This window comes from Lutra lutra, chromosome 8 (assembly GCF_902655055.1).
Source record: "Lutra lutra chromosome 8, mLutLut1.2, whole genome shotgun sequence".
In the NCBI taxonomy this organism is placed as follows: Eukaryota; Metazoa; Chordata; class Mammalia; order Carnivora; family Mustelidae; genus Lutra; species Lutra lutra.
Genome location: NC_062285.1, coordinates 41869628 through 41897229, shown reverse-complemented (window position 1 = coordinate 41897229; position 27602 = coordinate 41869628). Strand labels below are relative to the sequence as shown.

The 27602-nt window shown below is 43.4% G+C and overlaps 1 protein-coding gene across 2 annotated transcripts in view; it reads left to right on the top strand.

Moving 5' to 3' along the window:
* Window positions 1-847: 847 nt before the first annotated feature.
* Window positions 848-27602, top strand: part of ANO2 (anoctamin 2) — a 360688-nt gene continuing 333933 nt past the window's right edge. The window contains exon 1 of one of the 2 annotated variants that reach the window (XM_047743061.1): window positions 848-1000. In XM_047743061.1, the coding sequence (XP_047599017.1) occupies window positions 979-1000 (22 nt within the window). In that variant the 5' untranslated portion in view covers window positions 848-978. The remainder of the gene's footprint in view (window positions 1001-27602) is intronic. The other variant, XM_047743060.1, reaches the window with a different exon arrangement.

Sequence of the window (27602 nt, the reverse complement as noted above, 5' to 3'; positions counted from 1 at the left end):
CACTTCTGGTTTTCCTTCTGCGCCGCCCCTGACTCCTCTGTGCTGTCTACTCCCCCTTGTCCTCTGACAAGCAGGGAGCAGTCGCCACCGGCCTCCCTTATCCGTGCGGGAGACACGATTCCTCACTTCACACTGAAGAATAAATAGCATACTTGACCTTAGAATACCCTTTCGCTCGTTTGGGTCCCTGGCGTTCTCTAACTCGTTGAGCCTTGGGGCGTCTGGGAGTTGCCGATTCCAGCGCCCAGAGCGGCCCTTCAGAGCGGCCCTTCAGAGGGTCTTCAGTGTCTCTGCTCACCGCGGACACCTGAACCCGGCGGAGCGACGGCGCCCCTCGAGTGCTCTGGGATGGAGCTTCCAGACTCCCTCCTCCACCATGTCCCCGTCCCGAGCGTCTCAGAGGGACGGGCCCCGTAAGACTACCTCGCCCTCCTTCTGCCCCTCGCAGCCCCTCTTCCTGTCCTCCTGTCCCTTATACCTTATCCCCCCTCTGCCCGCCCCAGCCCCTCGGACTCCCGGGGAGGTGGGGGCAGCGGGTCGCCGGGCGAGCGCGGGCCGCCCGGCGGGGGGAGCCCGCAGTGCCCGGGACGGACGGGGCGGCGGGGCGGGACCGCGAACTACTCAGCCGCACCGCGAGCCCTACAATCCGGTCGAACGCGCACCCCAACCCAGGTTCGGAGGCCCCTCCCCGGCTTGGGCAGGGCCGGCAGCTCCGCCCGGCTCGCCCCTCGGCCTCACCAACCCCGGCGCGGCCGGGACTCTGGCCGCCCGCGGGCGCGCTCCTTTCCCACGTGCTGCTCCGCGCGCCGGGAGCGCCCGCTCGAACCCCGGCGGCGGGGCGGGGGAGGGGCGGGCGGGGGGCGGGCACGTCCGGGCGCAGCCGAGCGCCGTGGAATTAGCCCCGCGGCGGAGTAAGTCCGAGCGGACGCCGGCGCCGCGGCGGTCGGGTCTGGCTTTCGTGTCCGGCGTGCCCGCGCCATGGCCGCCCCCGGGCTGTGCGGTGAGTCTCCCTTGCCCCGGACTCTGGTCCTGGGCGTCCGGCCAACTGTAGGGGGGAGCGGGGCTGCGAGGGACGGAGCCGGCATCCCCACTCCTCGCTTCTGGGGCCGCTGACCCCACGTGAACCCGGAGAGGGAGGTGCGGGGCCCTGGTCCCTTCCCCGCCGGGGTCGGGGAGCTGAGGGACGCCGGAGCAGTTTCCCACACACTTATTATTAGTATTCTTTATTTTTATCGAGGAGAGAAGGCAGGGCAAGAGGCGGAGGGTTGGTGCAGCGGCTTTTTGGTGATTGATGACCCATGCTTACCTCTGCGTTTTGGCCTCAACTCATTACTAGTCGTTAGGTGTTTAGTTGAGCTTATTTGGGGCAAGCAAGCAGCTGGGGTTTAATTCCCAAGCAGTCTGCTGAGGACGGAGGTTCAGATTCATCACCAGCGACTTTGACTTTGGCTTCCCCAGGGTGTCCTCAGGATTTCAGGAAGTTTCTTCCCCCCGCCCCAACCCAAACCTGCCTTCAACAGGGGCCTTTACACCCCAGGGTGCAGGGCCACACTGGCGCCCCTTTTCTTAGAGGAAAAGCAAGTGCAGGTGGACTTCCTGGGAGGGGGATATTATTCTGCCGCATCTCTCAAGTTATACTGAGCGGACACATGCACTTGGGCAGGGTTGACCTTGCCTGGAAAGGGATTATGTTGAGTGTCTTCGGGTGATTCTTGAGTGAGGCATAAGGCTGGGAAATGCCCACTCCATTGGCATAAACTGTGAACCAAGGAAACTGAAAGGTATGTGTTGGTTACAGTCCTGGAGATACCTCCGGGAACCATGTGGACCCTGGGCGGGGACAGAAGGCCCTATTGAGTGATGTTAGATCTAAGCCCAAAGGCAAGTGGCAGGTGGGGGGAGGATCTTAGACTGGTTGGGGTGAGGGGAGGCTCTCCTAGAGGTCTGTGGTATTCTGCGTCCTTCTACTCTCCTGGAGTTTGTTCTCCGGACCTGACCCCAGAGCCCTGGCCCATCTAGCTGGGTCACCCTGACAGACATTTGCTCCTCTCACTGGGTCTTGCCACACACCTGTCATTTTGGGAGGCAGAGACCTAATGGGATGGTCCTTTCCAGCAACCTGTAATACTCTCTGAGTTGCATGGATGTGAGAACCTGGGCTCCTTTGCTGGCTGAATGAAGTGGAGGTGTGAGGGGGAGTGGTGGGTTCCAAACACCAGCCTCAGGTTCTGGTCTGGTCACTCTGCGTACCTTCTCTGCCCTCGTCCATGGTAGGGCAAGGCTCCAGGACATGAGGCATAGGGCCTCAAGTGAAGCTTGTCTTTGATTTAATGAAATGAGGACCTGATTTTGTGGAAATTCACCCATCTGTGAACTCTTTCTGCTGGCCAAGAGAAACTTGTTCCACCCTGTGTGTGGCGTTCTTAGAGCACGTGGAGAACAGAAATTTGGCCACTAGACGTAAGGATCTTGCTTCTAGTTGCAAAATAGACTCGGTCTCCACTTGTGATCAGGTGGTTAGGTAAGGCTTCTCTGCAGAGATGAGTTTGAACAGCGATTGTGTTGAATGAAAGAACAAGCCTTGCAAATATCTGGAGAATGATCTCGCAAAGGTGAATATAGGTGAAAGACCCTGCCGCAGGAATGTGCTTGAGCTGTCCAAAAAATAGTGGGGAAGCCAAGTGCTTGGAGCAGAGAGATGAAGAGGGAGCGTGGCAAGAATGAGCCAGCTCCCCCACAGTGCTGTAACTCAGGCCACCTGTTCTTGGCATTCAGAGAAAAGGTAGACTAATACTCATTAAGCATCTACTATATCCAGACTCTGTGCTAGGTGCTTTGCCTCACAACAGCTTTATTGGCGTTCAGTCCATTTCATCGAAGAGGAGCCTGACGTTCAGAGAGGGGGCAGAAATACGCCTGTTACCTTGTGTTAACTACCAAATAATCACTAAATAAATAAATAAATAAATAATCAATAAAGTTAGACTTGAATCTTGTTTTCCCCAGCACCTCACCTTGTGGCTTTTGCTCTGTTTCATAAGAAATCATTAGAAGAAAGTGTAGGTACCAGCAAGTGGGGTGGGAAATGTGGGGGAACCTGGGGCTTTAAGGGGAATACTGATTTTGCAAGACTGTTGGGGAAATACAGTGGTCACAGGCCAGGCAGGACTGTTATCTCTACACTACAGTTGACCCTTGAACAATATGGCTTTGAACTGCGTGGTTTCACTAACATGCAGATTTTTTTTTACAGTACAGTACCTGAAGTGTCTGTTCTCCTTACGATATTCTTTTTTTTTTTTTTTAAGATTTTATTTATTTATTTGACAGACAGATCACAAGTAGGCAGAGAGGCAGGCAGAGAGAAAGGAAGGGAAGCAGGCTCCCCGCTGAGCAGAGAGCCCGATGTGGGGCTCGATCCCAGGACCCTGGGATCATGACCTGAGCCGAAGGCAGCGGCTTTAACCCACTGAGCCACCCAGGTGCCCCATCCTTACGATATTCTTAACACTTCCTTTTCTCTAGGTTTGTTCTAAGAGTGCAGTATATAATACACATAGAAAACGTGTTAATTCACTATCTATGTTACTGGTAAGGCTTCTAATGAACAGTAGGCTATTAGTAGGTAAGTTTGGGGGAGTCAGAAGTTACATGCAGATTTTTAACTGCACGAGGGGATTGGCACCCCTAATCCTGCATTGTTCGAGTCAACTGTATTTCCAGTCTCAGATCATCATGGTTAGTTTATCTAGTGGGACCAAGCCCAAGGAGGCTGGATGTCATCACCAAACTTGTAAGGAAATGTACCACTGTGATCTCTGCTGGGGACATGTCTTAACCAGCACAGATTAGCTGAGTTCCGCATTTAGGGTTTACGTAGGAAACTGACCTAGTGATGACTGTGGGGAAGACGTGTTTAATTCCTGATGGGCTCTAGCAAATCTGGCTCACTGTAGTATGCCCTTATAAGTGCAGCTCAGATCAGCTCAGAGGACACCTGTGAGCCAGACTGTGTGCCAAATACTGTGCTCAGGGTTGGAGTTACAAAGATTAATAAGGCACAACACCTGCCTGTCAAGACTGTATTTTCTAGACTCTTGGAACCCTATGATGATCTTAATACTTTAGCAGCCTTATCCACTGCTGTGCGTCCTGGGAAGGAGGAGGTGGCGTCAAACTTTGACTTGTTCAGACCACACCAATGACATTAGCCCGACCACACTGTAGTTATATCAAGATGGACTCAACGTCTTTCTTGGACTCCTACTGACAGCCCTGCTTTTCCTCTAGAATCTTCAAGGACGTAACTTTTAAGTCTGTCTGGCTGACAACTCTCCCTCTGAGTTAGCCTGCACTGAAACTACTGAAGGATCTCCATTCTCACAATCAGCTGGTGTCACGCCCTCCCTCTGCTGAGCAAACACAAGCCGAGGACACACCACCCTTTGTTAAAAAATGAAATTCAACCACGTGAATTGGAAGGTTTCATTGGTTTTATTAAGTGGTACATGAATCGGGCAAATCCCATCCAGCAAATAGAGGGGAGCGCTACAAAATGGAAGGTTTTTATAGGAAGGTGGGTGAGGCAAGAAGTTTTCAGCAAAAGGAAAAGGATTGTTTCAGGCCTGGAAATAGCTTTTTCCCCCATGATTTGGAAGATGTAATTTATATATATATATAAATATTTAATTATATAATTAAATATATATTATATAATTATATATTATATATATTAGAAATATATATATATTTAATTAACATAGAATGTAGTATTTGCTTCAGGGGTACAGGTCTGTGATTCATCAGGGTTACACAATTCACAGCACTCACCGTAGCACATACACAGTGTCCACCACCCCCAGCCACCCTATCCGCCCCTCCGCCTTTTTTTGGGGCAAGGGAATGATAGTGTGTTTATCATGCGGGTTACTACCTCACCAGTGATGATGGGGAAATTTCAGACAAACCTTTCAAAGGTTACATACTCAGGATAAAAGGTCACATTCCTGGGATAGGTTGAAACTTCATTTGCTGGAGGGGTGTGTGTTGTGTGCATGTGTGTGCAGATGACTCCATTTTGGGCTTTTTTTTTTTTTTAATACCTTATATCTTCTGACTTGTTCACTGACATAGACATAATCCATACTTTCTAGCAGTCCTTGATGCCTGATACACAGCATTAGCTAATTAAAAATAGCTTAGAAAAAGCAATAATATACTTCCATTGTGGAAAATGTTGAAATACAAGTAAATAAATTAAAAATAAAAGTTCCCTGTTTTTAATTATTTTGGTAGTCTTCACTCAAACTTCTTTTTAGTCTGTTTTTATTTTTGCCCGTATCAAATAACTGTTTCTATTTACTATTTATTAATCTTCAGTTTACAAAAGAGGAAACCCCAGATACAGTAACCCTTAAATGAACAAATGCCAAATAATGAAGGATTGAGAGAACAGTATTATTTCACAAAACTTAGACTAAGAATAGGTATTGCAGTTGAACAAAAATTTATCTCTGAACTTCTGACAGGCAGGTCAGAAAACAGACAGCAAGTTGCATGGGTTTCATTGTCTGATAGAAGGAGACTAGTTCTAGTTCATCAACATTAAACCTTAAGAAGAATGTCACAGTGATATTTGTGCTATTTATATAAGACATTGCCCAACATAATGAGCTGTAGTTTCATTAATAGATTTTTGGAAAGAGTATTATTCATCACGTGAGCATTTATTGTTTCTGATTTTTTTTTAAACGGGTGTTTGTGTGCTATTCTTTCCTGGGCCACACTACCCTACTATGTTTTTAAAAATGCTGTTTGTAAGCCTGTAGGTCACCAGCCACTGGGTTAAACCTCTAATTTGAAAAGTAGTAGCAGATAGCATATAAAAAGCTCCTCTGTTCATTCACTCATTTAGACCAGAGGCTGCCAGTCAAGGGACACAAGCCCCTTCCTCAGGAACAGCTTCCCAGGTTCCCTGTGGTACCTTTTCCCTTCAGCCTAAAGAACCTCATTTAGCAGGTGTTGAAGTGTAGTTCCTTGCTGGTGACAAATTCTCTCAGCTTGTATTTTTTTTTTTTTAAGATTTTGTTTATTTATTTGAGAGAGAGAGAGCAGGGGGAGGGGCAGAGGCAGAGGGAGAGAGAGAATCTTGAGCAGACTCCCCGTTGAGCACAGAGCAGGGCTCAATCTCACGACCCTGAGGTCATGACCTGAGCTGAAACCAAAAGCTGGACACTTAACTGACTGAGCCACCCAGGTGCCCCTCTTAGCTTGTGTTTTCTTGGAAGACCGTCTCTTTTACTCTCCTTCTGGAAGAACGTGTGCATCAGACAAGTTTTTCCTTTCAGGACTCCAGGTGTTCTCTGCTGGTTTCCGTGGTTTTGATGAGAAGTCTCCCTTAATCCAGATTTTTTTTTTTAAACACTTGTTATTTGGGGCATTCCATTTGGATTTAAAGATTTTTATTTATTATTTATTTGACAGACAGAGATCACAAGTAGGCAGAGAGGCAGGCAGAGAGAGAGGAAGGGAAGCAGGCTCCCTGCCGAGCAGAGAGCCTGATGCGGGGCTTGATCCCAGGACCCTGGGATCTGACCTGAGCCGAAGGCAGAGGCTTAACCCACTGAACCACCCAGGCGCTCCCTTAATCCAGATTTTTATTTTACTCATGTGTAATACTTTCCTAATCTGGTAGCTCTCGATATTAATATTTTATTTTTATTTTTGGTGTTCAGCAATCTGACTATGATGTGTCCGGGGTGATTTTCTTTGTGTTTTTTCCTCCTTGATTTTTTTTTTTTTACCTTCTGAATATGGATATTGTATTTTATGAGCTTTTGGGATAATTTCTCTTGCTCTTTCTTCCACTGTTTTTCTGCCTGATTTTCATTCTCTCTTTTAGAGAGATGATCTCTTTTAGATGATGTGGTCCCACCAGTTCCTAAAACTGTGTTAAATTTCTTCAGTCTTTAGTCTTCTGTTCTTTAGATCAGATAATTTCTATTGCTTCATCTTTAACTTCCACTGATCTTTTCTCTGCCTTCTCCAGTTTGCTGTTAAGCTCATCCAATGAAATTTTTCTTTTTCATTATTGTACGTTTCAGTTCTAGGAGTTTGTATACACTTGTAAAACAGCTGAAGAGATTTTTCTCATTACATAAAGTATTATTAGAGTTTACTTAAAAATTTACTCTGATCCTTTTCAATGGTATATTGAAGTGTCTTTAAGTACTTAAAAAGTGTACTTAAGTACTTTAAGTGTGTTGCACAACTAATTACTTGTAGAACATTTCCATCACAGAGAAACCTGGGGTACATATCACTCACTGCTCATTACTGTGCCCCAGTCCCTGAAACCACTGTGTTTCACTCTGTCTCTGGTACTATACCTCATCTGGGATTTTCATGTAACTTGAATCCTACAATATGGCCTTCTCTGTCTAGCTACAGAATATACGAAAGATATATAATTTTTTCATTGTTTTATAAAAGTAACATTTTATTACAAATGAATGTTCCTGAAAGAACTACCATCATGGGAAGCCCCAAAATAAGCTACTCTCATTATCTGGGGTAGTGTTCCCTTTCATAATGATATCTTGAATGGAGGAAACAGGGGGCAATTCTGGGTCCATGAGACACCTTTAAATTCTTTTATTAGCCTGCATAGGCCATGTTTAAATTATTCTAGTGGGCAATTTATAAAAAATATTAAAATCACATCTTAAATCTTCCCATTTATTACTAACAAGTCAGGTAATAGTGTAAATAGTTCTTTAGTTTTAAGCCCAAAGGTGTTTATGTAGTAAAATAATGACTTAAATATGACAAAAAGAATACAAGTTCCTTCTCCAAGAAATGATCGCCTGTAATGAATTTTGTCCCAATTCCAATGATTTTCCTTCTTGTTTGTGTGTGTGTGTGTGTGTGTGTGTGTGTGTGTGTCTGTTATGCTGTGGGGGGGAAGGTAGTGAAAGTTTTCGGGCTGGGTTCTTCTTCTACCTGATGTTGCCACAGTGGACAAGCACTGTCACTGCTGTCCTCTTGGACATTCTCACTGACAGCACCCAAAGACCCATCGTTGAACAACTTAGCCATTTCCAATTATTTGACACTCATCATTCAAATGGAATGTATGTCTGTGCCACAAATCTGTTTCTTTCTGTCTGATTCCTACAAGTTTCACCACTTGTACACTTTAATTCGGGGACATTCCCCTTGTACTGATGGCATCAGAAGTGCTTGATAATCAAGGGAGTGACAAGGACCATGCTGGAGGGACTCTGGTTTCCTGAAAGACCATATGAAGGAGCTCAGTATCTAATCTGAAGATCCACTCAGCACTGTCATGTGAGGAAATCTATGGCAAAACGCCACCATAATTAGGAGAGTTATTTGGTAATTCAGTATAAGGGAATATAACAAGAACATGTTGAAATCAGCAAACAAACGTCCATAATTATCAGCCTAGAACCTAGAGAAAATGACCAAAGAAGCACCTGGCTTCCTCAGTCAGTAGGCACGAGGTACTTGATCTCAGGGTCATGAGTTTGAGCCCCACATGGAACACAGAGTTGATACAGGAAACAAAAGAAAACAACAGGACTTACACATGACCCAAATCAATTGGGCTTGGACAATAGAGCTGGTCGGTGGTGGGCTGGATCCTCTCTCATGTTCATTCAGCCACTGGGCCCTGAGCACTCAGGTGGTGCCACTCCTTATTGTTAGGGTCCGTAATCAAAGGAGCGAGACTGATACAAAGGAAAGGTCAAGCAAAGCTTTATTTCGAGACAAGCATTGAGAATCAGACTGACCGGTCAGGGCCGTCTCTTGCAAAGAGGCGACCCCTTCCAGCCTCACAGACTAACTTTTATAGAGGTAGTTTAGCCGGGCTATACACAGGTGGCCAATGAGATTGTAATACACGGAGAAAACTGCACAGTCATGCTAAGTCTGCCACACAGAAAAAACTGCTAGGTAACACACGGGTGGCCAATTGAATTTAAATTTACTCTAGTAGATATATGCGCACCCCACTGATTGGGTGTCTTAACCTGGCCTGACCCACCCTTGTATCTAGGCTTTGCAAATTAGTACCTCTGGAAGGGGCAGGGTCAATCTAAGTTCACTGCATAAACACAAAATGACCCCCTCTGGCTAACCAGGCCCTTACATTCCCCCCTTTTCTTTGGAGATTAGTCAAATCCTTGACTTTTCAGCCAGTTATATGTTATATTGATCATGTAAGTCTAACATTTTTATCAGTCTAGTTTTCTTTTGTACAAATGACACTAGTGCACAGTTGGCTGATGAGTTATCCATTTTCCACTTTGTATAACCTTTTCCATTTTTCCTAATTTCATTCATCTAATTTCCCACCTATACTTTACATAAACAGGTAATGATAGGAGCAATAGGACACTAACAGGTAACAATAGGAGCAACAATAAACTCATAGTCTTTTGAGTATTGGCTTTAGTCCATGGTCAGAGGGGTCCACTGGCTGCAGCTTCCATCTCTGGGGGACGTCCTTGTCCTTGACTCATTTGACATGACCCACGTGAATCCAGGCCATGATACCTTCTAATTTTATTGCCCTGGGGGTAGTCAGGATGACAGTAAATGGTCCCTTCCAACGAGGCTCCAAGTTTCCCACTTGGTGGCGAGGTATCCAAACCAAGTCCCCGGGTTGGTAAGGATGTGGTTCCGCCTCCACCTCTGTCTCAGTGTGGGCAGTTAGGATCCCTGTGTGGGCTCTTTTTAAGACAGACTGTAATGCCTGCAGTGACTGGAGTACAGACTGATCAGTCATTTCTGCTAGGGCAACCTCTTGTAGCCAAGGGCAGAGCGGGTGGGGTCTCCCGAACATTATTTCAAATGGGGTCACCTTGTTTAAGTAGGGTGTACATCGACCCCTGAGGAGAGTGAAAGGAAGGAGATCCACCCATCCACTGCCAGTCTCCAGAATTAGCTTTGTGAAAGGTCTCTTTAAGAGTCCAATTCATTCTCTCTACTTGTCCGGAACTCTGGGGCCAGTAGGCACAGTGTAGTTTCCAAATAGTGTCCACGGAGCCTTGGCCAATGCCTGTGAGACTGAACTCACAAAGGCAGGGCCATTGTCTGACCTGATTGCGAGAGGCAGCCCAAACCCAGGAATTATTTCTTCTAATAGCATTTTGGCTACCACTCCTGCCGTCTCATGTTTGGCGGGAAAAGCCTCTACCCAGCCTGAAAAGGTATCTACAAAAACTAACATATACTTGTGCTCATATTTTCTGGGTTTCATTTCTGTAAAATCTATTTCCCAATAAATTCCTGGTTCCTTACCTCTTTCTCTTTTCCTGCTTCCCATTCTAGTTCCTCCCACATTAACTGCCTGGCATTGAGCACACTTATCAACTATATCCTGAACCATACACCCTAATTTAGAAACCTGGAACTGCTTGCTTATAAGTTCTTTGAGATTGTGTGTCCCTAAATGAGTACCCTGATGTATCTGCTCAACTAACTTCTTACCTAGTCTTCGAAGAGGAAATAACTTTCCTGTTTTAGTCTGAGCCCAGTCCCCTTCATAGTCCAATTTAACCCATTTTTGTAAATACTTTAAATCTTCTTCTGAATTGTTCGGTTCTTCTGATAAGGCTGGAGCAGGGAGTGTAACCAGCTCTTGCACTGTTTCTCGGGCTGCTTGCTTTGCAGCTTGATCTGCTAATTGGTTTCCTTTTGAAATCAGATCAGTCCCCTTTTGGTGTCCCAGGCAATGCATAGTGGCCACCTTTTTTGGGTCCCAAATAGCCTGGAGGAGAACCAATATTTCTCCTCTGTTTTTAATTCCTTTTCCTTCTTTTGTTAATAGGCCCCTTTCTTTATAAATAGCCCCATGTATATGGAGAGTAGCAAAGGCGTACCTGCTGTCCGTATAGATGTTGGCGGTTTTATCTTGGCCATCTGCAGTGCCTTGGTGAGTGCAATCAGCTCCACTTTTTGCACCGATGATCCATGTGGCAGGGCTGCGGTCCATAGTTCCTGCTCAGGGGAAACCACCGCAGCCCCCCCCCCCCCCCCCCATCTTTCCATAGATCATGTAGCTACTTCCTTCTGTGAACAGAGTCCTCTCCACACCCAGAAGGGGAATGTCTCTGAGATCCAGCTTTACTCCTGTGACTTGGGTTAGGACCTCTCCACAGTCGTGTGGGTGGTCAGCCAGCTCCTCTGGCAGTAGCGTGGCTGGATTTAGCACCACCGGGGGCCAGAAGGTCACTCTTGGTTGTTGAGGAGGAGGGCCTGATATCCTGTCACTCAGGCGTTCATCATCCATCAGTCTGGTAGAGTCCGGAGAAGGTCCTCGATAGTGTGTGTGGTGGTCAAGATGAGATTTTGACCCAAAGTCAATTTACTTGCATCCTTGACCAGGAGGGCACTGGCAGCAATTATGCGGAGTCAAGGGGGAACCCAGCTGCTACTGGATCTAGTTTCTTGCTAAGATAGGCTACTGGCCTTTGCCAAGGTCCCAGATTCTGAGTCAAAACTCTTTTGGCCACCCCTGCTTTTTCATCCATATACAAATGGAAGGACTTGGTAACATCTGGGATGGCCAATGCTGGGGCATTCAGTAAGGCTGTTTGTAATTCCTGAAATGCTCCTTCTGCCTCATCTGTCCACTCTATTATAGTGAGCCCCAACCCCCTTTTGCCAGTTCGTAGAGAGGTCAGGCAACCTCTGCAAACTGAGGTATCCATAGCCTACAGTAGCCCACTGTCCCAAGAAACTCCCTCAATTGTTGGGACGTGGTGGGCTTGGGGTATCGGGTAATCACCTGTTTCCTGGACTCAGACAGTGAACGCACTACCTCGTGGAGATCAAAGCCTAGATACGTGGCATGTCTCTGACAGAGCTGTGCTTTCCTTGCTGACACCCGATACCCTTTTCCCTGTAGAGTCTGTAAGAGAGCTCTTGTCCCCCGCAAGCATGACTCATAGTCCTCAGTGGCTATCAGCAAATCATCGACACACTGTAACAGAGTGACTCCCGGATTGGAGGTTCTGTGCTCATGCAAATCCTCATGTAGGGCCTCGTTGAAGATAGTAGGTGAATTCTTGAATACTTGGGGAAGTCTTGTGCAGGTGAGCTGGCCTTGGAACACTTCCTGTGGGTCAGACCACTCAAAAGCAAAAAGGGGCTGATAGTCCCTTACTAAAGATATGCAGAAAAATGCATCTTTGAGATCTAAGACATTATAAACAGTTCTTTTGGGGCCCAGGAGGGAGAGGAGGGTATAGGGGTTAGGCCCTGTTGGGTGGATATCTTCATCCCATTTATTAACTTCCCGCAAGTCCTGAACGGGCCAGTACTCCCCAGTCTAAGCTTTTTTGATGGGCAGCAAAGGTGTGTCGCATGGAGATTTGCAAGGAACTAGGATCCCGTCCCATGGGAGGCAGTTAATGTGCTTTCTGATACCTTCCTTTGCTTCCCAGGGAAGGGAGTACTGCCGGACATGAATAGCCGTGGCCATTGCTTTTAATTGTACCTCCACTGGAGGCTGTCCCTTGGCCAAGCCAAGGGGCTTCCTTTCTGCCCAGACTTCGGGAATCTCGACCTGTAGGATTTGGAGAAGGCTCCCTTCTCTTGTCTCCTCTGGTTCTGAGACTGGCTCGTAAAGAAGGTATTCATCTACTGCTGCCACAAACATCTGTACAGTTGTCTATTTATGTCTTTCTGTGTCATTTGCCCCTTGTACCCAGACTTCCTCTCCAGATAGTTTTCCCTTAGGTTTCAATTGATTTCCCCTCCACTTCCAATTTTAAAAAAATTTTTTTTAAATTTTATTTTTTATAAACATATATTTTTATCCCCAGGGGTACAGGTCTGTGAATCACCAGTTTTACACACTTCATAGCACTCACCATATTACACACCCTCCCCAATGTCCATAACCCCACCCCCCCTTCCAATGCCCCTACCCCCATCAACTCAGTTTGTTTTGTGAGATTAAGAGTCACTTATGGTTTGTCTCCCTCCCAATCCCATCTTGTTTCATTTACTCTTCTCCTACCCCCTTAACCCCCCACGTTGCATCTCCTCTCCCTCATATCAGGGAGATCATATGATAGTTGTCTTTCTCCGATTGACTTATTTCGCTAAGCATGATACCCTCTAGTTCCATCCACGTCATCGCGAATGGCAAGATTTCATTTCTTTTGATGGCTGCATAGTACTCCATTGTGTATATATACCACATCTTCTTTATCCATTCATCTTTTGATAGACATCTAGGTTCTTTCCATAGTTTTAAAGTACACTTTCCATAGATGTCTTTTAAAACATTTTTAATTTTGATGAAAGCTAGTTTGTCTATTTTTCTTTGCTTGAGTGTGCTTTTTGGTTAAGAAACAAGTGGTTAAGGTAATAAAGATTTACTCCTGTGTTACCTTCCACATGTTTTATATTTTTACCTATTGCATTTAGGTCTGTGATCCATTTCTGGAAAATGTGAATTTTTATGTATGATGTGAGGAAAGGGTCCAACTTCCTTCTTTTTTGTGTGGATATCCAGTTGTCCCAGTACCATTTCTCCCTTTCTTTCTCCACTTCTTAGTTCCTTTGTTGAAATTCAAGGACTTATTTCTGGAATCCCAATTCTTTTTTTTTTTTTTTTTTTGTTTTTTTTGTTTAAAGATGTTATTTATTTGACAGAGAGAAACACACAGAGAGGGAACACAAGCAGGAGGAGCAGGAGAGGGAGAAGCAGGCCTCCTACAGAGCAGGGAGCCGGATGTGGGCCTTGATCCCAGAACCCTGGGATCATGACCTGAGCCGAAGGCAGCCGCTTAATGACTGAGCCACCCAGGCGCCCTGGAATCCCAATTCTAATGAGTGATTGATTTTTCTGTCCTTACTCCAATACCACAGTAACTTTGTAGTAAGGTTTTTGTTTGTTTGTTTGTTTGTTTTTTTGTATTTGATTTTGTATCCTGAAACTTTACTGAAGTTATTAGTCCTAACAGTTTTTTGATAGTCTCCAGGGTTTCTCCATATAATATTATGTCCTCTGAAAATAGTGCCAGTTTTACTTCTTCCTTTCCAATTTGGCTATCTTTATTTCTTGTTCTTGCCTAATTGCTGTGCTTGTAGTAAGTTTTGAAATCGGGGAGTGTGAAACCAATTACATTGATTTTTGTTTATATTTTCTAGTTCTCTGCACTTTTGCAGTTTCCATATCTGGCACTTACTAAGGTCATAGAAGTATAAACAGTGCAACTAGGAAGGAGCAATGAGAACAAACACTAATCCCCTTGACAGGGCCAGATCCAGAACAGGCTATGTCTATGTGTATGACCAAAGCTGGCCCAGCAGCCTTGTCAGTGCAGGTGTGAATCTTTCCTGAGGTTGGGGAGAGAGTTCATTGGCCCTGGGTCCCTCTGGGCCTACTGAAAAAGGCCAGAGGGCTGATGTGAATTTTTATTGCTTTCTTTGTGTCTTTCATGGATCACTTTTGTCTGTTTCTTGCATGTCTAGTAAATTTTGATAGTAAAATGGACATTGTGCATGTTACAACACTATCTTTCAGGAGAGTTAAAATTTTTTTTTTAAGAAAAGTTTTCCAGCATGTAGTTCAATTATGAGCTGATCCCTTTGAGCTTAATATTTAGGTCTAGTTTTCTGCTCATTAAGGTCTATTTTTGGAAAATGCAAGGTTTTTCCCGTGATTCTTTAACTTGGTAAGACTCAGCCTCTCATGTGTCTCCCCTAGTGCTCTGTTCAGGGCTTGGCCTTAGAAGTTTTCAGGGATAGTCTGCTAGAAACATTTTTCTAGCATGTGGTTCTTACTCCTAAAATGGGATCTCATGTCTCAGCTGGATATCTGGAATATTAGGACATGTTAATGAGGTCTTGCTGCTCTGGCTGGGATGGAACATCAATGTCTTCCAGTACTGCGTGACCTCCAGCATCTTGTTCTGATCTCAGCGTGGTGGTAGCCTCTCTCTGGTCAGCCTCATACATCTCGCCCTTACGCATGTGGAGACTTGCTCTCAGCCAAGGACTCATGAAGGTCCCCAAAAATCTCTCTAGAGAACATTCTTTGCACACATTTCTCCTCTTTTTCACTCTGCCCCATAATTTCCAGCCATTTTAATTTCTCCAAGCCTTGACCTCTGCCTCCTCAGTTCAGTGGGATTTTCCTTTACTTGGGTTCCTGCTTCCTGAACCCCAGTCAATAATTTGTCTTTATGGGATTACATTTGTGACTTTCTAGTCTTGAAAATTGCAGTTCCGAACGAGGGATGTGTTCAGTGCCTGAAAATGTTTGGCTTGTGTACTTTGTCCTGTTTTATGGCTGTTTACAGCAGAATGTCCACCCCGGTACCAGTGATTTTATCGGTACTGGAAACAAGTTTATCAGCAGGTTTTTAGGTAAAAAGTATTCTGTTGAAAAACAGTTTCAGTTGTAGGTCATTGGCAGAGGCCAGAAGGAACAGGACTTTCTAATATTAATTCAAAAGTGTTCTTCATGATTTAGAAAAGAATGAATTTGTTGTGTTTATCTAATTTTAATGAGAAGCTGAGAGCCCAGCCTTAGTGTCTGTCTTAAGAGAGAGTTAGACTATGGAGGTGCCTGCAGGTAAGGCCACAACTTTTCTTTAAAATCACCTTTGTTAGTGCTCAGCAGTACTGGAACTCAACATAATGAAAGCTCCAGAATTCTATAGCACAAAGCATAGTGGAGATTATTTTGCACAAAGCATAGGGGAGAAATCCTTCTGCTCATCTTTTGGGCATTTCAGTTTTTTAATTTGCTCTTTCGTTGAGCACCTACTATGTGCCAGGCTGCAGTGAAGGTCAAAGATGATATCCAGTCCCTACCTTTGAGTATCTCTCCTGGCTTGTGATTTGCAGAAATTGAGGGGGGGTGCTGTTAAATCTGTCAGGTTGGGAGAAGTTTGGGGAAGGGTCTGTTGAACTGGACTCTGACATGTGGGCATTTGGCTTGGATGGTATCTCAGACTAATTACTACACTTGTGAGTAGAGTTATTTATTATTATTTGCATTGCTAGTGAAGGGTACTGTGTTAGTTAGGGTAACACTCAGCTGCTCGAACGAATAGACCAAAAAATAAGTAATGAGTAAAACATGACAGTTTACTTCTTGCTAAACTAATAGTCCAGCTGAGTAAACAAGTGACTGGGGTAGCTCTTATCCATATAGCTTTTCAGGGACCCAGCATGATGGACGCTTAACCAGTTTCAACTCTGACTTCCAAGGCGGCCCCGAGGGCTTTCCTCCCAGTTATCTGAAAGGGGAGAGAGCATGGATGGGCAAGCAGAAGCACGCACAGAAGGTTTCTATGGGCTAGGTTTGAAGGTAGCACATATCACTCTGGTTACATTCCTCTGGCTGGAATTGTCTTGTAGCTACATGTAATTGCAAGGGAGGCTAGGAAATAGGGTCTAGCTATGTGTCCAGAAAGAAAGAGGGAACATGGAATTTTGGTAAGCAGCTAGTAGTCTTTGTCTTAGGGACTTACCAAAAAGGATAATTGTAGTGTGGCATGGTCACACTTATTTTCCTGAATTAAAGTTGCAGAATTACATATTTGTCTCTCCAAAGAAGTCTCTGAGGTCTTCAAGTTTCAGCAGCCATGGCAGGACAGGGGTTGTTAAATACTTATTAAATGGTTTTTGAATGAAGGAATGAATTTTTAAATTTAGTTTTATTTGTCTGATGCCAAAGTCCCCAAATGATGATGATGATATTGATAATAAGAACTGCTATTTATTGAGCATCTACTGCATGCTAAGCTTTGTAAGCATGATCTTATTTCTTTTTTTTATTTCATTTTATTTCATCATGATAGGTATACTTTTTAACCCTCATCCCCTATTTCCCTGTCCCCCCACCCATTTCCCCTCTAGTAACCTTTAGTTTGTTCTATGTAGTTAAGAGTCTGTTTCTTGGTTTCTCTTTCTCTCTGTTTTTCCTTCGCTCATTTGTTTTGTTTTTTTAAATTCTACATATGAGTGAGATCATATGGTATTTGTCTTTCCTGACTGACTTAGTTCACTCAGCATAGTACTCTCTGGGTCTATCCATGTTTTTGTAATTGGTAAGATTTCATTGCTGTTTTTTTTTAATGGCTGAATAGTATTCCATTGTGTATACATATACCACATCTTCTTTATCCATTCCTCTGTTGACAGACACTTGGGCTGCTTCCATAGTTGGGCTATTGTAAGTAATGCTGCTATAAACACAAGAGTGCATGTATCCCTTCAAATTAGTGTGTTGGTATTTTTTTGGTCAATACCCATTAGTGTGATTCATATGTAATACAGTAGTTTTATTTTTAACTTTTTGAAGAACCTCCATACTGTTTTCTATGGTGGCTGCATCAGTTTGCATCCCCACCAACAGTGCATGAGGGTTTTTTCTTTCTCCTCAACCTCACCAGCATTTCTTATTGCTTGTCTTGTTGATTTTAGCCATTCTGACGGGTGTGAGGTGATAGCTCATTGTTGTTTTGATTTGCATTTCCCTGGTGATGAGTGATGTTGAGCATTTTTTCATGTGTCTGTTGGCAACCTGTGTGTCTTTGGAGAGATGTCTGTTCAGGTCTTCTGCCCATTTTTAAATTTGATTATTTGTTTTTTAGATATTGAGTTGTATCAGTTCTTTATATATTTTGGATACTAATTCTTTTTTTTTTAAATTAACATGTAATATTTGCTTCAGGGGTATAAGTCTGTGAATCATCAGTCTTACACAATTCACAGCACTCACCATAGCACATACCCTCCCCAATGTCCATCACTCAGCCACCCTATCCCTCTCCCCCCACCCCCCAGCAACCCTCAGTTTGTTTCCTGACATTAAGAGTCACTTATGGTTTGTCTCCCTCCCCATCCCATCCTGTTTCATTTTTTCCCTCCCTACCCCCATGGCCCTCTGCCCTGCCTCTCAAATTCCTCATATCAGAGAGAGCATATGATAATTGTTTTTCTCTGATTGACTTATTTTACTTAGCAAAGTACCCTCTAGTTCTATCCATGTTATTGGAAATGGAAAGATTTCTTTTTTGAGGGGCGCCTAGGTGGCTCAGTGGGTTAAAGCCTCTGATTTTGGTTCAGGTCATGATCCCAGGGTCCTGGGATCGAGCCCCGCATCGGGCTCTGTGCTCCATAGGGAGCCTGCTTCCTCCCCTCTCTCTCTGCCTGCCTCCCTGCCTACTTGTGATCTCTGTCAAATAAATAAATAAAATCTTAAAAAAAAAAAAAAGATTTCTTTTTTGATGGCCGTGTAGTATTCCATTGTATATATATACACCAGCTCTTCTTTATCCATTCCTCTGTTGATGGACATCTGGGCTCTTTCCATAGTTTGGCTATTGTGGACATTGCTCCTATAAATGTTTGGGTGCACGTTCCCCTTCAGACACTACATTTGTATCTTTAGGGTAAATACCTAGTAGTGTGATTGCTGGGTGTTAGGATAGCTCTATTTTCAACTTTCTGAGCAACCTCCATACTGTTTTCCAGAGTGGCTGCACCAGTTGCATTGCCACCAACAGTGTAGGAGGGTTCTCCTTTCTCTACATCCTTGCCAACATCTGTCCTTTTGTACCTGTTAATTTTAGCCATTTGACTGGTGTGAGGTGATATCTCACTGTGGTTTTGATTTGTATTTCCCTAATGCTGAGTGATGTTGAACACTTTTTCAGGGGTCTCTTGACCATTTGGATGTCTTCTTTGCAGAAATGTCGTTCATGTCTTCTGTTTATTTCTTGTTTGGATTATTTGTTCTTTGGGTGTTGAGTTGAATAAATTCTTTATAGATTTTGGATACTAGCCCTTTATCTGATGTCATTTGCAAATATCTTCTCCCATTTTGTCAGTTGTCTTTTGGTTTTGTTGACTGTTTCCTTTGCTGTGCAAAAGCTTTTGATCTTGAAATCCCAGTAGTTCATTTTTGTCCTTGCTTCCCTTGCCTTTGGTGATGTTTCTAGGAAGAAGTTGCTGTGGCTGAGGTCAGAGAGGTTGCTGCTTGTGTTCTTCTCAAGGATTTTGATGGATTCCTGTCTCACATTGAGGTCTTTTATCTATTTTGAGTCTATTTTTGTGTGTGGTGTAAGGCAGTTGTCCAGTTTTATTCTTCTGCATATGGCTGTCCTATTTTCCCAACACAATTTGTTGAGACTGTCTTTTTTCCATTGGACATTCTTTCCTGCTTTGTCGAAGATTAGTTGACCACAGAGTTGAGGGTCCATTTCTGGGCTTTCTATTCTGTTTCATTGATCTATGTGTCTGTTTTTGTGCCAGTACCATACTATCTTGATATTACAGCTTTGTAATAGAGCTTGAAGTCTGGAATTGTGATGCCACCAACTTTGGTTTTCTTTTTTAGCATTCCTCTGGCTATTTGGGGTCTTTTCTGGTTCCATATAAATTTTAGGATTATTTGTTCCATTTCTTTGAGAAAAACTGATGGTATTTTGATAGAGATTGCATTAAATGTGTAGATTACTTTAGGTAACATAGACATTTTCACAATGTTTGTTCTTCCAATCCATGAGCATGGAACGTTTTTCCATTTCTTTGTGTCTTCCTCAATTTCTTTCATGAGTACTTTATAGTTTTCTGAGTACAGATTCTTTGCCTCTTTGGTTAGGTTTATTCCTAGGTATCTTATGGTTTTGGGTGCAGTTGTAAACGGGACCGAGTCCTTAATTTCTCTTTCTTCTGTCGCTGTTGATATATAGAAATGCAACTGATTTATGTGCATTGATTTTTCTGAATTCTGAATTTATGTGCATACACTTTTCTGAATTCCTGTATTAGTTCTAGCAGTTTTAGAGTGGAGTCTTTTGGGTTTTCTACATAAAGTATCATATCATCTGCAAAGAGTGAGAGTTTGACTTCTTCTTTGCCAATTCAGATGCCTTTTATTTCTTTTTGTTGTCTGATTGCTGAGGCTGACTTCTAGTACTATGTTGAATAGCAGTGGTGATAGTGGATATCCCTGCTGTGTTCCTGACCTTAGTGGAAAAGCTCTCAGTTTTTCGCCATTCAGAATGATTTTTGCTGTGGGTTTTTAATAGATGGCTTTGATGATATTCAGGTATGTACCCTCTATCCCTACACTGTGAAGAGTTTTGATCAAGAAAGGCTGCTGTACTTTGTCAGATGGTTTTTCAGCATCTACTGGGAGTATCTTATGGTTCTTTTTCTTTCTTTTATTAATGTATTGTATCACATTGATTGATTTGCAGATGTTGAACCAACCTTGCAGCCCAGGAATAAATCCTACTTGGTGGTGGTGATTAATCCTTTTAATGTACTGTTGGATCCTATTGGCTAGTTTTTTTTTTTTTTTCTTTAGATTTTATTTATTTATTTGACAGACAGAAATCACAAGCAGGCAGAGGCAGGCTGAGAGAGGAGGAAGCAGGTTCCTCGCTGAGGAGAGAGCCCAACGCAGGGCCCGATCCCAGGACCCTGGGATCATGACCTGAGCCGAAGGCAGAGGCTTTAATCCACTGAGCCACGCAGGTGCCCCTATTGGCTAGTATTTTGGTGAGAATTTTTCCATTTGTGTTCATCAAGGATATTGGTCTGTAATTCTCCTTTTTAAGGGGTTCTTTGTCTGGTTTTGGGATCAAGGTAATGCTGGCCTCATAAAATGAGTTTGGAAGTTTTCCTTCCTTTTCTATTTTTTGGAACAGTTTCAGGAGAATAAGTATTAATTCTTTAAATGTTTGGTAGAATTACCCTGGGAAGCCATCTGTCCTTGGGCACTTGTTTGTTGGGGGTTTTTTGATGACTGCTTTAATTTCCTTGATGGTTATGGGCCTGTTCAGGTTTTCTATTCCTTCCTGGTTCAGTTTTGGTAGTTTGAATGCATCCATTTCTTCCAGATTATCAAATTTGCTGGTGTATAGTTGCTCATAATATGTTCTTATAATTGTTTGTATTTCTTTGGTTTTGGTTGGTTGTGATCTCTCCTCTTTCATTCATGATTTTATTAATTTGGGTCCTTTCTCTTTTCTTTTCTTTTCTTTTTTTTTTTTTTAAAGATTTTATTTATTTGTCAGAGAGAGAGAGGGAGAGAGAGCGAGCACAGGCAGACAGAATGGCAGGCAGAGGCAGAGGGAGAAGCAGGCTCCCTGCTGAGCAAGGAGCCCAACGTGGGACTCGATCCCAGGACACTGGGATCATGACCTGAGCCGAAGGCAGCTGCTTAACCAACTGAGCCACCCAGGCGTCCCTTTTTTTTTTTTTTTTTAAAGATTTTATTTATTTATTTGACAGAGAGAGATCACAAGTAGACAGAGAGGCAAGCAGAGAGAGAGAGGGAAGCAGGCCTCTTGCCGAGCAGAGAGCCCGATGCGGGACTCGATCCCAGGACCCTGAGATCATGACCTGAGCCGAAGGCAGCGGCTTAACCCACTGAGCCACCCAGGCGCCCCAAGATTTTATTTATTTATTTGACAGAGATCACAAGTAGGCAGAGAGGCAGGCAGAGAGAGAGGAGGAAGCAGGCTCCCTGCTGAGCAGAGAGCCCGATGCGGGGCTTGATCCCAGGACCCTAGGATCATGACCTGAGCAGAAGGCAGAGGCTTAACCCACTGAGCCACCCAGGCACCCCTCTCTTTTCTTTTTGATAAATCTGGTCAGGGCTTTATCAATCTTATTAATTCTTTCCAAGAACCAGCTCCTAGTTTTGTTGATTTGTTCTACTGTTCTTTTGGTTTCTGTTTCATTGATTTCCTCTCTGATCTTTACTATTTCTCTTCTCCTGCTGGGTTTAGGCTTTTTTTGCTGTTCTTTCTCCAGCTCCTTCAGGTGTAGGGTTATGTTGTGTATTTGAGATCATTTTGTTTCTTGAAAAAGGCTTGTATTGCTGTATACTCTCCTCTCAGCACCACCTTTGCTGTGTCCCAAAGGTTTTGAACAGTAGTGTTTTCATTCTTATTTGTTTCCATGAATTTTTAAAATTCTTATTTAATTTCCTGGTTGACCCATTCCCTCTTTAGTAGGATGCTCTTTAGCCTCCATGTATTTCAGTTCTTTCCAGCTTTCCTCTTGTGGGTGAGTCTAGTTTGAAAGCATTGTGGTCTGAAAATATGCAGGGAATGATCCCAATCTTTTGGTACCGGTTGAGACCTGATTATGACCCACAATGTGATCTATTCTGGAGAATGTCCCATGTGCACTAGAGAAGAATGTATATTCTGTTGCTTTGGGATGGAATGTTCTGAATATATCTGAGATGTCCATCTGGTCCAGTGATTGTTTGTTTGTTTGTTTGTTTGTCAGAGAGAGTGAGCACAGGCAGACAGAGTGGTAGGCAGAGTCAGAGGGAGAAGCAGGCTTCCTGCTGAGCAAAGAGCCTGATGTGGGACTCGATCCCAGGATGCTGGGATCATGACCCGAACCAAAGGCAGCTGCTTAACCAACTGAGCCACCCAGGCATCCCCAGTGTATCATTTAAAGCCATTTTTCCTTGTTGATCTTTGCTTAGATGATCTGTCCATTTCAGTAATGGGTGTTAAAGTCCCTCTATTATTGTATTATTGTCGATGTATTTCTTTGATTTTGTTATTCATTGGTTTATATAATTGGCTGCTCCCATGTTAGGGGCATAGATATTTAAAATTGTTAGGTTTTCTTGCCAGACAGACCCTTTAAGTATGATATAGTGTCCTTCCTCATCTTTTGTGATAGTCTTTGGCTTAAAATCTTATTTATCTGATAGAAGGATTCCCACCCCTGGTTTCTTTTGATGTCCATTCGCATGGTAAATTGTTTTCCACCCCCGCACTTTCAATCTGGAGGTGTCTTTGGGTCTAAAATGAGTTTCTTGCAGACAGCATGTCGATGGGTCCCGATTTTTTAATCCATTGTGATATTGTGTGTCTTTTTCTTGGGGGCATTTAGCCCATTTACATTTAGGGTAACTACTGAAAGATAAGACTTTAGTGCCGTTGTATGGCCTGTAAGGTGACTGTTACTGTATGTTGTCTCTGTTCCTTTCTGGTCTGTTGCTTTTAGGCTCTCTCTTGGCTCAGACCCCTTTCAATATTTCCTGTAAGGCTCGTTTGGTGTGCAAATTGTTTTAGTTTTTGTTTGTCCTCGAACCTTTTTATCTCTCCGTCTACTTTCAATGACAGCCTAGGTGGATGTAGTATTCTTGGCTGCATATTCTTCTTGTTTAGTGCTCTGAATATATCATGCCAGTCCTTTCTGGCCTGCCATGTCTCTGTGGATAGGTGTGTTGCCAGTCTAATATTTCTGCTGTTGTATGTTACACACCTCTTGTCCTGAGCTGCTTTTAGGATTTTCTCTTTGTCACTAAGACTTGTAAGTTTTACTGTTAGATGAGGGGATGTTGGCCAATTTTTATTTATTTTGAGGGATGTTCTCTATGCCTCCTGGATTTTAATGTTGTTCCCTTCACCAAATTAGGGACATTCTCTGCTATAATTTGCTCCAATATACCTTCTGTCACCCTCTTTCTTCTTCTTCTGGGATCCCAATTATTTCAATATTGTTTTGTCTTTTGGTATCACTTATCTCTCGAATTGTCCCCTCGTGTTCCAATTGTTGTTGGTCTCTCTTTTTCTTGGATTTTTTATTCTCCATCTTTTGGTCTTCTATATTACTGATTCTCTGTTCTGCCTCATTTATCCTAGCAGTAAGAGCCTCCATTTTTTATTGCACCTCATTAATAGCTTTTTTGATTTCAACTTGGTTAGATTTTAGTTCTTTTATTTCTCCAGAAAGAGATTCTCTAGCATCTTCCATGCTTTTTTTGATCCTCATCTAGCACCTTGATAATCATCATTTTCAACTCTAGTTCTGACATATTACTAATGTCCATATTGGTTAGGTCCCTAGCCATTGGAGCTGCCTCTTTTTCTTTTTCTTGTGTTTAATTTTTCCACCTTGTCATTTAACCAGGTAATAGATGAATGAGAGAACAAAATACTGAAAAGATAGTAACAACCCCAGAAAGATATACACTAACCATATCAGAAGAGACCTGAAACCAGGGGGAGAGGAAAGAAGGAAAAAAAGAAAAAAAATGTGTGTATTAGACTGGTGAATAGAATAGAGCCACACACTTGATTTTGGATATATTTTGGTCTGTTAGAAGAAACTACATCCCAAAATTTTAAAGAAAGAAAAACTTATATACATACAAAATTAAGGGTAAACATATTGAAGGGCTTGAATATGACTGTAAAGATGAAAATTTAAAAAGATTCTAAAAAAGGAATTGATAAGATAAGTTGGTTGAAAAAAGAAAAAAAAAGATGAAAGAATGGGATCAGGCTGGAGACTAGAAAAAGCCATGTGCTAGATTAGGGTATATTTTGATCTATTAGAAGAAACTGTATCCTGAAATTTTAAAGAAAGAAGCTAAGCAGGGAGTGGAACCCTCGCAGGGACAATGTGGTCTCAGGACCCTTGGGGTCACAGAAAGACCATGGGAGTCTGAGTGTGGCCGAGCTCCCAGGTATCGGATCAGGGAAGCCAGCAGCAAAGACGGAGATGAGCAGTGATCTCTCAGCTCGGGGTTACCTTCAATGGTGATCCACGGCACAGTTGGGCAACTGCTCTTCGAGCAGGGACCCCACAGGAGGCACATGCAAGGAGATCAGGTCATGATCTCAGGGTCCTGGGATCGAGTCCCACATCGGGCTCTCTGCTCAGCAAGAAGCCTGCTTCCCTCTCTCTCTCTCTCTGCCTTCCTCTCCGTCTACTTGTGATCTCTGTCAAATAAATAAAATCTTTAAAAAAAAAAAGATTTTTAAAATGGTATTGACAAGATAAAATAGTTAAGAAATGTTAAAGTAGGAACGAGGAAACATTAAAAAATAGAATAAGAAAAAAATAAAATTAAAAAAATTTAACTTTGAAAGACTAAAGAATCATGGGAAAAAAGCCATGAATTCTACATGCTGTATTCTGGGAGCTTTGAAGTTCTGCAGTTCTCATTGACTGGTGAACTTGGTCTTGGCTGGATGCTCTTGCTGATCTTCTGGGGGAGGGGTCTTTTGCCCGGATTCTCAAATGAGGTGTAATTGTACCGCCCTTGCCAGGGTCCAGGCTAAGTAATCTGCTTGGTTCGTGCTCAGGAGCTTTTGTTCCCTGAACGCTTTCCATACCGCTTTGGAGGATGGGAATGAAAATGGCGGCCTCCCTGTCTCCAGCCTGGAGGAGCTGAGAGCTGGGAGCCCCACTCCTCAGTGCACCCTCAGAGAAAAACACTCAATCCCTCCTGTCTCCCTAGTCTCTGGCTACACTCTGAGCTCACCCAGCCTGTGACCAAGCATTTCTATCACGGGCCCATGGCTCTGTTTGGAGTCTCCAAACCCAGCAGATTCCTGCCGTTGGCTCCTGCGCTGCTCCTCCTAGAGGAGGAAGCTGAGTCTCCTTGCATGTGCCTCCTGTGGGGTCCCTGCTCGAAGAGCAGTTGCCCAACTGTGCCGTGGATCACCATTGAAGGTAACCCCGAGCTGAGAGATCACTGCTCATCTCCGTCTTTGCTGCTGGCTTCCCTGATCCGATACCTGGGAGCTCGGCCACACTCAGACTCCCATGGTCTTTCTGTGACCCCAAGGGTCCTGAGACCACATTGTCCCTGCGAGGGTTCCACTCCCTGCTTAGCTTCTGGAAGGCCACCCCTCAGTTGAGCAGACTTCTAAAAGTTCCAATTTTGGGCTCCACTGCTCTGCCACTTGCTGGGAGCTGGCCCCTCCCCCTGCAGTCTATCTTCTTGTCTATCCGGATTCACTTCTCCACACGTCCTACCTTCCAGAAAGTGGTCGCTTTTCTGTTCCTAGACTTGCTGCTCTTCTTCTTTTCAGTCTCCTGTTGAGTTTGTAGGTGTTCATAATGATTTGATAACTACCTAGCTGAACTCCTGGGACCTGACGATATTTAGGTCTCCTACACCTCTGCCCTCTTGCTCCTCCCCCTCCAATACCAACTCTTTATCAGATATGCCATTTATAAATATTTTCTCTCATTTCGTAGGTTTTCTTTTAGTTTTGTTAATTGTTTCCTTTGCTGTGTAGAAGCTTTTTATTTTGCTGTAGTGCCAATAGTTTATTTTCTCTATTTCCTTTGCCTCAGGAGACATCTAGAAAAATGTTATGGCCGATGTCAGAGAGATTACTATGCTCTCTTCAAGGATTTTTATGTTTTCAGGTGTCACATTGAGGTCTTTAATCCTCTTTGAGTCTATTTTTGTGTATGGTGTAAGAAAGTGTGCCAGTTTCATTCTATTACATGTTGCTGTCCAGTTTCTCCAACACCATTTGTTGAAGAGACTGTCTTTTTTCCCATTGGACATTCATTCTTCCTTTGTCAAAGATTGATTGACCATATAGTTGGGGGTTCAATTCTGGTTTTTCTGTCTATTCCATTGATCTATGTGTCTATTTTTATGCCAGGCCATACTGTTTTAATTATTATCACTTTGTAATACAACTTGGGATCTGGAATTGTGATGCCTCCAGTTTTGTTTTTCTTTTTCAAGACTGCTTTGGCTATTCAGGGCCTTTTGTGGTTCCATACAAATTTTAGGATTATTTGTTCTAGTTCTGTGAGTGAAGAAATGAATTAATGGTTAGTCGGTATGAAATTAGTTGGCCAACAGATTCAGTTGCTTCTTTTAAAAAACTAAAAAAAACTTTATTTTATTGAAGTGGTATCTGACTGCTGTGAGCTAGAGTAAGCAGATGAAGGCGTTGTGAGTCTTGTCTTAAACGTGAAATACATACTTCACTTGTGCTTGAAACCCAAGCAGTTCTTTGAGATGCTAAGTTTGAATGTGATTTCTCCTTTGGAACTCAGTGCTTTTCAGAATTTTTACATCCTGATGAAATCAATGCATTGGGTTAAAGGAAGGAGATGGAGAAATTATAAAAATTATATATGAACTGGAGATACAGTTGCATATTTAAAGATATTTCCTTTCAATAAAAACCTCATTATGAAGTACTGAGCCAGCGTACTGAGTTATGGGACTTGGGTATTCCTGATCCTCTGAAATGAGGTGAAATGATAATAATAATAAAAGGTGAAATGATCCTGCCTGAGGGTCGCCTTTTTAAAAAGTTGCTTTTTAAACGCATGCTGTATTAGGATGGTTTTATACGTTGATCTTGAGGCTCTTCCTGGAATGGTGCCAATTTTGAGGAAGATGCTTGCCTTTCTATTTGTTATGGCAGGTAGGCGAGCCTCCAGTTCGTGTATAAACTGTATCACATCATTGAGGCACTAGTTCACTACAGTTAATGACATTTAGTGTTTGGATTTACTTGGACCGTGTAGAACACATTCCTACCCGCTCTGATCTCAAGCTGGAATTACGATCTAAGCCCTCCAGTATGCTTTAGAAGTCAGGGGGCCAAACCAAAGCTACAAGAGTGGAGGGTCTTACCCCTGCTTAAAGCACACACCGCTTCTATAGCCATTGGCCCAAGGTGTGTCCATGGGTTGCCAAGTATGGTCGCTTTCTTTTCCTTCTGCAGGGACAGGCTTCCCTTGCTTCTTGATTCGTGCAGCACCCACTTTTTTTTTTTTTTTAAACACCC